The 10,966-nt window shown below is 49.2% G+C and overlaps 1 protein-coding gene across 1 annotated transcript in view; it reads left to right on the top strand.

The window, feature by feature from the left end:
* lrrc71 (leucine rich repeat containing 71) overlaps positions 1-10,966 on the top strand; it is a 27,691-nt gene that overhangs the window by 1,354 nt on the left and 15,371 nt on the right. The window contains exons 2-6 of the mRNA XM_048620285.1: positions 533-652; positions 1,280-1,420; positions 7,332-7,407; positions 8,485-8,559; positions 10,603-10,671. Of these exons, the coding sequence (XP_048476242.1) occupies positions 533-652; positions 1,280-1,420; positions 7,332-7,407; positions 8,485-8,559; positions 10,603-10,671 (481 nt within the window). The remainder of the gene's footprint in view (positions 1-532; positions 653-1,279; positions 1,421-7,331; positions 7,408-8,484; positions 8,560-10,602; positions 10,672-10,966) is intronic.

Below are 10,966 nucleotides of genomic sequence, written 5' to 3'. Positions count from 1 at the left end.
ACACACCGATATACCCCACACCCCTCACTGTAACACACCGATATACCGCACATCCCTCACTGTAACACACCGATATACCCCACACCCCTCACTGTAACACTCTGATATACCCCATATCTCTCACTGTATAACTCTGATATACCCCACACCCCTCACAGTAACACCCTGATATATCTCACACCCCTCACTGTAACACCCTGATAGACCGCACACCCCTCACTGTGGCACTCTGATATACCCCACACCCCTCACTGTAACACTCTGATATACCCCACACCCCTCACTGTAACACATTGATATACCCCACACCCCTCACTGTAACCCACTGATATACCCCACACCCCTCACTGTAACACACTGATATAGCCCACACCCCTCACTGTAACACGCTGATATATCCCACATCCCTCACTGTAACACACTGATATTCCTCACACCCCTCACTGTAACACTCTGATATATCCCACATTTTCATGGCTGCTAATGGTTGCTGGAACAGTGCGGAATTGTGTTTCCTTCTGTATTTTTCTAGAGGACTACGTGTGCACTGGGAACCTGGAGCATGACCTCACTGAAATTTGTAACCGACTGGAGATCCTGGAGATGCCAATTGTGACTCTGCGACACCCGGGAATCACAGTCAGTGGGATGTGTAAGCGATTGTTTACCATCTGGCGCTGCATGCCCTGGTTGGCATTGTATGTTTCATTCCACTGGACTGGGCTCCCAGAGTAATTGGGAACCGGGGGATCAGTCAATGTGAGCCATTCTCAGGCTGTGCTGCAGGACCTGAAACAAATCACACGCTCTGTCACTTCCACAAGTTTCAGCCCAGTGGATATTATTTTGTGCGTGTGTGTGAAGGGACATCTATGCAGGGGGATGTGTGTGAGGAGGTACATGTATGCAGGGCATGTGTGTGTGTGTGTGTGTGTGTAGGTACCTGTATGCGGGGGGTATGTGTGAGGAGGTACATGTGTGCAGGGTGCGGGGCACGCGCTTACTAGAGTAGGGGTGTGTACGTGTGTGTACTAAAGCGGGGTGGGGCAGGGGTACGTGTGTACTGGAGAGCAGGGCCAGGGACGTGCATTTGGGCACTGGATGTGTACATATGTACGGGGCAGGGTGTGTCCATGTGTACAATAGAGGGGTTGTGTGCAGGAGCAGGATGTGTGTGGGAGCGGGGTTCTGTACCTGTGTATGGGAGTGATATATGTTTGTGAGGAATTCTGCTTATTTCTTGTTGCATGTCACACTTTGCATTGTGCTTGCCTCCCAGTTGACGAGATGGAATCTCTGACTCCCTCGGACGTCTCCTCTGCTCCCCCACTGAAAGATCAGATCTCCTTCTTCAGACCCAGTGTACAAGTTGAGCTGGAGAACGATGACCCGAAGCAAGTGAAGGCCATTTATATCCGAGGTAGGTTTCAGACAGAGACAGCAGTGGGCCTGAGACAATGTAGCTCCATGGCGTACGGTCCAACAGTATGAGCCTTGGTGAGGAATTATAGCAGTCGGGGCCAGTGGAATGTGAACATTTAAAATTGGTGGACAGGGTGGGCATTCTGAGGGGTTTTAATAGAGGGGCACGGTGGAGCAGGGAGCAACGTTTGCTGAGGGATCTCCACAGATGAGGGAACCCATGCCCTACTAACCCCAAAGCCTGTCCACCCACGACAAGACACGAGTCATGAGTCAGATGGAATATTCCTTACTTGCTTGGATAGGGTGCAGCTCCAAAAATATTCGAGAAGCTTGACACCATCCAGAACAAAACAACCCAATTGATTGGCACCACAAACCTCCACTACTGACGCTCTGTCACAGCAGTGTGTACCATCCACAAGATACAGCGCAGCGACTCCCCAAGGCTCCTTAGACAGCACCTTTCAGATTACTTCATTGACACATTTACAGTCTAGAAAGAGGCGATTCAGCCCATTGTTTGAGCACCAGCCACCAGATATTCATTCTGTTTTCCAACTCCTGACCCATCCTGCTGTAATCTTACTAGAGTTCCTGACACCAGGCAGTGAATTCCAGACGCACATCTCCAGGTGGGTGGAAAAATAAAACTTCTCTTCAACTTTCTTCTCAACCTTCTATCCCTTCCCTTAAATCTGTTTTTGCACTTATTTATTTACTCATGGGATGTGGGCATTGCTGGCTGGCCAGCATTTATTTCCTGTCCCTACGTGCCCCTCGAGGAGGTGGTGGTGAGCTGCCTTTATGGACCACGGTCTTGAAATGCAGTCCCTGTGTTGTGGGTTGACCCACAATGCCGTTAGGGCGGGAGTTCCAGAATTTTGACCCAACGACATTAAAGGGACAGCGAGATATTTCCAATGAGTGGCTTGGAGGGGAACTTACACGGGGGTGGTGCTCCCATTGTACCTGCTGCCCTTGTCCTTCTAGATGGTAAATTTCTGCAGTGCATGCTGCAGAATCCAGTAATGGAAAACGTGTCTTCCTGTCCATGCCCCTCATAATCATATACATCTCTAATAGGTCCCCTCTCAACTTTCATTGCTGGAAAACAGCCCCAGTCTATCCAGATTGTCCACATTAAACCAAACCTTTCCGCATTCTGACAAATGCCCTCTGCACTCTCTCCAGTGCTATCATGTCCTACTTTCGCTGCTCGCAATGTTACCTGCTCTAACACTGGGGAGACAAAAAGCAGACTGGGGGGTGACTGCTTTGTGGAACACCTGCATTCGGATTGCAAAAATGACCCCAAGCTTCTTCTGGTTACCTGCCACTTCCGTGTTGGAGACAGCGAGAACTGCAGATGCTGGAGTCAGTGTCAATACAGTGTGGAGCTGGAGGAACACAGCAGGTCAGGCAGCATCAGAGGAGCAGCACAATCGACGTTTCGGGCCTAGACCCTTCATTAGGACTCCTGATGAAGGGTCGAGGCCCGAAACGTCAACTGTCCTGCCCCTCTGGTGCTGCCTGACGTGCTGTGTTCCTCCAGCTCCACATTGTATTGGCACTGCCACTTCCATGTTCCCAGGCCAACATCCCTGTCTCAGGCTTGCTGCAGTGCTCCAGCGATGCTCAGCGCAAGCTGGAAGAACAGCACCTCATATTCCGCTTTGAGACCCTACAGCCCCAGGACTCCATATCAAGTTCATTCGTTTTAGGGCCTGGACAGCTCCTTCCATGTCCTTTATCCACTCCCACACACCAGATCCTGTCATGACATGGGCTGCTTTCAGCTCAGCACAGCCAATCCACTTCCACCTGCTTGTGGTTCCCCAGCGTCAGCTTCTCTTTTTCCCTGGCATGCTATCATCTGTCTCTGTCTGCTGAAATGTCATGACGTGGAGGTGCCGGTGTTGCGCTGGGGTGGACAAAGTCAGAAGTCACACGACACCAGGTTACAGTCCAACAGGTTTGTTTGAGAAGTGGAGGCATGGGGAAGATCTTGGCGAGGTGCTCATCCTCATCGATAATGTGTTGAAGGCTGCAAAGAACATAGTGTAGGTTTCCTGCTCCTGGGAAGTAGTGGATGGTGAAGGGCACCCTATCAGGTATATCCTGTGTCTGTCTTCTGAGGAGGTCATTAAGGTTTCTCACTGCGGCACATTAGAATTGGCAGTCGATGAGTTGAGCATCATATCTGTTTTTATGAGGGCATCATCAAAATCTTTAGGTGTCTGACACGTTCCTCCTTGTCCGAACAGATCCTGTGTATGCTTAGGACTTGTCCGTAGGGGTGGATGTTTTAATATGTTTAGGGTGGAAGCTGGAGAAATGCAGCATCGTGAGGTTATCCATAGGCTTGTGGTAGAGTGAGGTATTGAGGTGTCTGTCCCTGATGGAGATGCATGTGTCCAACAATGAGACTGATTCTAAAGAGTAGTCTGTGTTACTCTGATGTTGGGATGAAACTTGTTGATATCGCTATGTAGTTGTTTCAGTGATTCTTCACCATGAGTCCATGTTGTCAATGTACCTCGTGTATAGCGTTGGTCAGAGGTTCTGTGCAGCAAGAAGTCTTGTTCGAACCTGTGCATGAAAATGTTGGCATGTTGGGGAGCAAATCTGGCCCCCATGGCTGTTCTGTGTGTTTGGATGATGAACTGGTTGTCTAAAGTGAAGATGTTGTAGTTAAGGATGAAGTGGACGAGTTGTAGGATGGCGTCTGGAAATTGGCCATTGGTGGTGAGTACGGTGGCTGTTGCAGCAATGTTGTCATCGTGGGGGATGCTGGTGTAGAGTGCTGAAATGCCCATTGTGACGAGGAATGTTCCTGGTTTGACTGGCCCGTGGGTGCTAAGTTTCTGTAAGATATCTATAGTGTTGCGACAGTAGCTGGGGTCTCCTTGTATAATGAATTTTAAGATGCCCTCAATATAGCCAGAGAGGTTCTCATACAGGGTCCCATTGCCTGATACGATGGGACATCTAGGTGTGTTGGCTTAATGTATCTTCGGAAGGCAGTAGAAGTCCCCTACGCGGAAAATACACGGGATGAGAGTGTGTAGGGTACTCTGCAGGACCGGATCAAAAGTGGTGATCAGTCTATTGTGTTCCCTGGTTGGAGCGGCAGGTAGTTGTCTGTAACGTTCCTGGTTGTTCAGCTGTCGGTACACTTCCTTGCAGTAGTCTGTTCTATTCTGTATGACAATGGCTCCTCCTTTGTCTGCTGGTTTGATGACAATGTTGAGATTGATCTTGAGAGAATGGATGGCGTTGCATCGTGCCTGGGTGATATTTTACACTGCCTTGTGAGTGTGGCTGATGGATCTGGCATTAGCGCATCTCCTGGCAGCTTGAACATACCTGTCGACCCTAGGGCAGCAGCCTTCCAGAGGGGCCCAATCCGACTCCTTCTTTGGTCACTCCACCATCGATCTCTCTGTCGACCGATCCGGTTCATTGGTTGTCTCTTTGGGCTCCCTGCTGACACCTTGGAAGAATTCCCAGAGCCTCATTCACCAGATGAATTCCTCTGTGTCTGCTGCAAGACCAATGGAGTCCATTTTAGTTGTGGAGCAGAAACTGAGCCCTCGGCTAAGAACTTTGATTTCATCCGGTTGAAGGGTGTGGTCAGATGAGTTGATGATGGATTTTCCCTGTGGTGGTACTGTGGTACCAGGGGAGGTTTGGTTATTGCTGGTGGTGATGCCAAGTTTCTCCAGTTTCTTGTTGTTGGTGTGCATGTAGTGGTGTAGTCCCGTTGCCTCGTCTGTTTGGCAGTGTCTGGTAACCGTGCTGCTGTATCTTGAGCACCAGCTGAGAATATGGACTCCATCTCGATTTAAAGGTTGTGGAGCCTGCTGTAGAGTTGGTGTACAAGCCAATTGAGGAATGTGCGAGAGGTGTGATGGCAAAGTCTCTCTGTGTAATCTGTGTTGTAGGTTGACTTGAGTGGGTTTGTGATCTGTAGTGCTTTTGGGATCTTCTCTGCTTTCTTGCATTTCTGTAGAGACTTGATGCCTGTGCTGATATGTGTGATCTTCTTGGAGATCCTCTCTCCTTCGAGCCGAGAGGGTACCCTCGGTTGTCCAGTACTTCCCGGGAGCGGAGAAACTACCCCATGTTCTTCGCAGCCTTCAATACGTTATCGATGGCGATGAGTATCTCACAAAGATCTTCCCCACGTCTCCACTTCTGGCCTCTGAACAATTGCCAAATCTTAAACAGACCATTGTTTGCAGCAAAATACCCAGCCTTCAGGACAACATTGACCACAACACCATACAACCCTGTCATGGTAACCTCTGCAAGCCATGCTAGATCATCAGCATGGACACTACCATCACACGTGGGAACACCACTCACTGCGTGCATGGCAGATACTCGTGACTCGACCAATGTTGTCTATCTCATATGCTGCAGGCAAGAATGGCCCAAAGCATGGTATATTTGCAAAACCATACAGATACTACGACAACAGATAAATGGACACCATGCAACAGTTGCCAGACAGGGATGTTCCCTTCCAGTGGGGGAGCACTTCAGCAGGCAAGGGCATTCGCCCTCGGATCTTCAGGTAAGCGTTCTCCAAAGCGGACATGGGGATACACGACAATGCAGAGTCGCCGAGCAGGGCTAATAGCCAAGTTCGGTCCCCATGAGGACAGCCTCAAATGGATCGTGAGTTCATGTCGCACTACAGGTGAACCCCACCACACTATACACTCTCACATATGTGCGCGCGCGCACACACACACACACACACACACACACGCAATCTCTCACACGCACACACACTCACACACACACACTCTCTCTACACACACTCTCTCTACACACACTCTCTCACACACAGTCTCTCACACACACTCACACAAACACACACACACACTCAATCTCTCACACTCACACACACTCACACACACACACTCTCTCTACACACACTCTCTCACACACACATTCTCACACACACACCCTTACACACACACAATCTCACACACCCTCACACTCACACATATGCTTTCTCCCTCACTCACTCACTCACTCACACTGACATACATAGACACTCTCACAGACCCTCTCTCTCACACACATATACTCTTATACTCAGACACACTCTCTCAAAGGCACGCACGTGCACACTCACACACACATACACACACACACATTCACACTCACACTCACACTCACACATACACACACAAATCTATGGGATGAATTTGTATTTGCAGATACATTCTATTTAGTTCAAAAAGCACACAGTTTGTTGACACAGTCAGTCAATGGGGCATTTTATAAATTTGAGCTTTGGAAATAAAATCAGACGACTCCAGGTTAAAACGCAGACAGGTTCTAAACAAGGCCTCACACTTAAAATGCATTGTCTGAGCTGAGATGTCACATCTAGTATACACTGATAAAACCTTTAGTTATCTTGGGGCAGTCACTTGAAGGAAATTCTGGGATTTGCATTTTAATCAATCGAAACCTGCACCTCCTTTCTAACTGATTAAAGATTTAGCAGGAGGGAGTCAGCCAGTCATTTTAGGTTTATTCAATACATTTGCATCAGTTGTATGATCTTTGATCTTTTACTTACAAATTCTGTGTCTTGATGCCTCTCTCACCACACCTGATCTGGATGCTTTTGTGAATAGGTAGATTGGAGAGAGATATGGGCCAAATGCTGGAAAATAGGACTAGATTAATTAAGGATATCTGACCGGCATGGACGGGTTGGACCGAAGAGTCTGTTTCCATACTGTACGACTCTATGACCCTAAACCTGATGAAGGAGCAATGATCCAAAACCTAGTGTTTTCAAATAAGCCTGTTGGACTATAACCTAGTGTCGTGTGATGTGTGTCTGGGTTGGAATAACACTTCTGCTCCCTCTCTTCCAGGCTGGATGATTGATCAGAGGTACATCTTCATCTTCCAGAAGTGCCTACCTGCACTCAGCAACCTTCACACCATCAAGTAGGTGGACTCTAGTGTAGAATGTGAGCATGGTGCTCAGGCTGATTTCATCCCACTCTCAATGGTATTGAGGGGAGCTGTTCTATAAACTGGAGGGAACTCTTCTTGCTGCCTGTAGAATCCAGCACAAGAGCCTTAGTCTTAAAAATTGAACCGCATCTTTTACATTTGGGAAATGCTTGCGGTACGCACTGCTCTATCATTGGCTGTTTCGAAAACTCCACCAGAAAGACACATTTCGTGTCTGATGTGATTATTCTTTGGAACTGAAAGGGAATTGGAAAATGACGGGATTTCTGCCATTGACAGAGCTGGGGGAGGAGCAGGCGGTGAGGGTGCCAGGGCAAGAGATAAAGGGAGTGCCGATGGTGCTAAAGGAGCGATTGAGATGTGAAATGGGTGTTAAGAGCAGAAAATAGATCAGATTTGCTGTGAGGGAACCTAATGTAGACATGATGCTGGAGGAGAGAGGGAGGTGGGAAGAGTTATAATCAAAATGGAGGGCAGTGTCCATTCTCTGATGTCGTTGAATTCAATTTTGAGTGCTGAAGTGCCTAACTGGAAAATGAGGTGTTGTTCCTTGAACTTGTGACATGTTTCATTGAAACACTGCAGCATGAGAGTAAGATGGTTTATTGAAATAGCAAATGACAGGGAGGTCAGGGTCATTTCTACGGACAGAGCGGAAGTGTTTTGCAAAGTGGTTACCTAGCCTGAGCTCGGTCTCCCCAAATGTTAAAGGAGACCGCGTTGGGAGCACAAAATGAAGTAGATGAGATTGAAAAAAAAGTCAAAGTGAAACGCTGCTTTACCTGGAAGGTGTGTATGGGCACTGGGGAGGGAGGAGGCGAGTGGGCAAGTGTTAAACTGCCTGTGATTACACGAGAAGGTGATAGAAAGGTACAGCAAAGGAACAGACCCTTCAGCCCACCATGGCTGTGCTGTCCATGTGGCCATTCCAAACCAATCCCATCTGCCTGCACATGGTGGGGTGCCAGGGGGAGCTGAATCCTTGGGCAAGGAACAGGAGGACGTCCTTGGCTCTGATGGTGTGCTCTCTCTCTCTCTCTCTTGCAGCCTGTGGAACGTGGGTCTGACAGAAACCACCTTTGCTGCATTCCTCATTATCCTGCGACAGTGCTTCTCCCTCAAGTAAGTGGCAGGTCACTGCGTGGTGGACCGGGGGTTATATAGAATCCCTACGGTGTGGAAACAGGCCATTCGGCCCAACAAATCCACACTGGCCTTCCAAGGCGCATCCCACCCAGACCCATCCCCCTACCCTACATTTCCATTGGCTAACACACCTAACCTACACGTCCCTGGGCGCTACCAGGCAATTTAGCATGGCCAATCCACCTAACCTGCACATCTTTGGACTGTGGGAGGAAACCGGAGCACCCAGAGGAAATCCACGTAGACACGGGGAGAATGTGGAAACGCCACACAGACAGTCGCCCGAAGGTGGGATTGAATCCAGGCCCCTGGCACCGTGAGGCAGCAGTGCTAACCACTGAGCCACCACGCTGCCGGTGGTGATGGAGATGTTGAAGCAATCCAAACTAACAGTGATCCCCAGCTTCAAACATCACAGGCTTCAGCTTTACTCCATGACCAACACTAAGTGGACAGGGGTCACACTGGGGCGAGGGGTCACACTGGGCCAGGGGGATCACACTGGGCCAGGGCTTGCACTGGGGCAGGTCACTCTGGGCAGTGGTCACGATGGGGGAGGGGCCAAATGGAGATGGGTAACACTAAGACAGGGTTCACTCTGGAGCAGTGCTCCCACTTGTTCAGGTCTCACACTGGGCCAGGGGGTCAAATTCAAACAGTGTGTCACAGAGGGATAGGTGGCCCCTCTGTGGCAAAGGGGAGTCTCTCTGAGGTTACACCAGGGGTGGGGGCGGTGCGCAAGTAGAGCAGTTGACTTTGGGGGAGGGTATTTCATTGAGGGAGGGGTCACACTGGCTGAAGGGTTCTCACTGGGGTTACATGTGGGAGGGAGGGGGACTCATGGGTCATACTTGGAGGGAGGGAGTCTTACTGGGGGAGGGTGTCTCACCAGGAGAATGGGGTGTCACACTGAGGTAGCAGCCTCACGCTGGGTGAGAGGGTCATATGGGGTGGATAGATTGAATCACTAATGTATTTTGTATTTTTAAATTGTGGATTGAAATGAGAAAAGAGCTTTCAAAACTGGGGATTGCAAGGATTGCTGTATGGCATGAAAGCAAATTACCTGATCTTCATAGTGAGCACTGTTTACACAGCTGTTGGTTACAGCAGTGTTTGCAGATAAACTGGAACCATGGGGCTGTGTATAAATGGAGCTTTGGCTGGCAACAAGCAGCTGATTGGTTTGTGAGTGAGTGACCAGTTACCGATAGCAAAGGCCTTCTGCCTGCTAACAATGATGTGATTGGTTCTCAGGTGGCTGAGCTGCTTGGGGCTGTGAACAAGATACACAGAAGAATTTCAGACCAACTCCAGGTCAGAAACTCTCTCTGTTCTCTACAGTAAAAGCCACTTTATGGCTGAAGAAAGCCAGATTATCTTTACCATAGCAGTTGCTGTAAGGCGTGAACTTCAATTGATAGACCAGAGACCTTTAATCAGTAAACCAGCCACCCTGTGCCTTCTGCAAACCAGTGAAAGCATCTAGAGAAGGATGAGTGAGATGCAGCATTTTGACCAGTACAAGAATCATCTCAACAGACTACTTGGATAGGATCCACTGAACTGCTTTCACTCTGTCCAAGAGAGAGACAGGATGGATGGGTGGGTGGGTGGGTGAGTGGGGGATGGGGTGTGTCTTTGTGAACTTGCAGGGGGCTGCTATTCCCATGTATGTGCTGCCCTCATCCTTCCAGGGGGTGGAGGTCATAGGTTTGGAAGCTGTTTTCACTCTGTCCATGACACGTGTGTGTGTGTATGTGTGGGAGAGTTTAAAAAGGGGATTAGAGTTTAGCAGAGTTTTATTCTGATGGCTTACAGTAGTTTACAATAATTTTTGTTAACTACAGAAGTGTGATCCATTGCTAGCTATCAGATGGGATCAGAAGGCAAGTAAATTGGGGAACTTTGCATATTTTAAAACGTCTTGAAATTCTGTGATAGCTCTGGGGGGTGCAGGACTATATCTCAGAATAATGGCCTAGTGAGGTGTGACACTAAATGTTCCTGTCTCTGCAGGTCGGTGGTACTGGATGGTAATCCCATCGCTGGGCATCCCTATCATCAGCTCCTGAGTGAAGACAGTCAGTGAGTACTTACATTGCCAGCCTGTCCATAACTCCCCCAGAACACAGCATGGGGATTCACTCTGATGCTACTCCCTAAACAGACAGACACAGACATGTATTCACAACACAGCGCTGACCCTCCAACAGTGCCCGCTCCCTCAGCGCTGACCCTCCGACAGTGCCTGCTTCCTCAGCGCTGACCCTCCGACAGTGCCTGCTTCCTCAGTGCTGACCCTCCGACTGTGTGGCGCTCGCTCGGCGCTGACCCTCCAACAGTGCCCGCTCCCTCAGCGCTGACCCTCCGACTGTGTGGC

This window comes from Rhincodon typus, chromosome 46 (assembly GCF_021869965.1).
Source record: "Rhincodon typus isolate 14 chromosome 46, sRhiTyp1.1, whole genome shotgun sequence".
In the NCBI taxonomy this organism is placed as follows: Eukaryota; Metazoa; Chordata; class Chondrichthyes; order Orectolobiformes; family Rhincodontidae; genus Rhincodon; species Rhincodon typus.
This window is presented reverse-complemented; position numbering and strand designations above follow the sequence as displayed.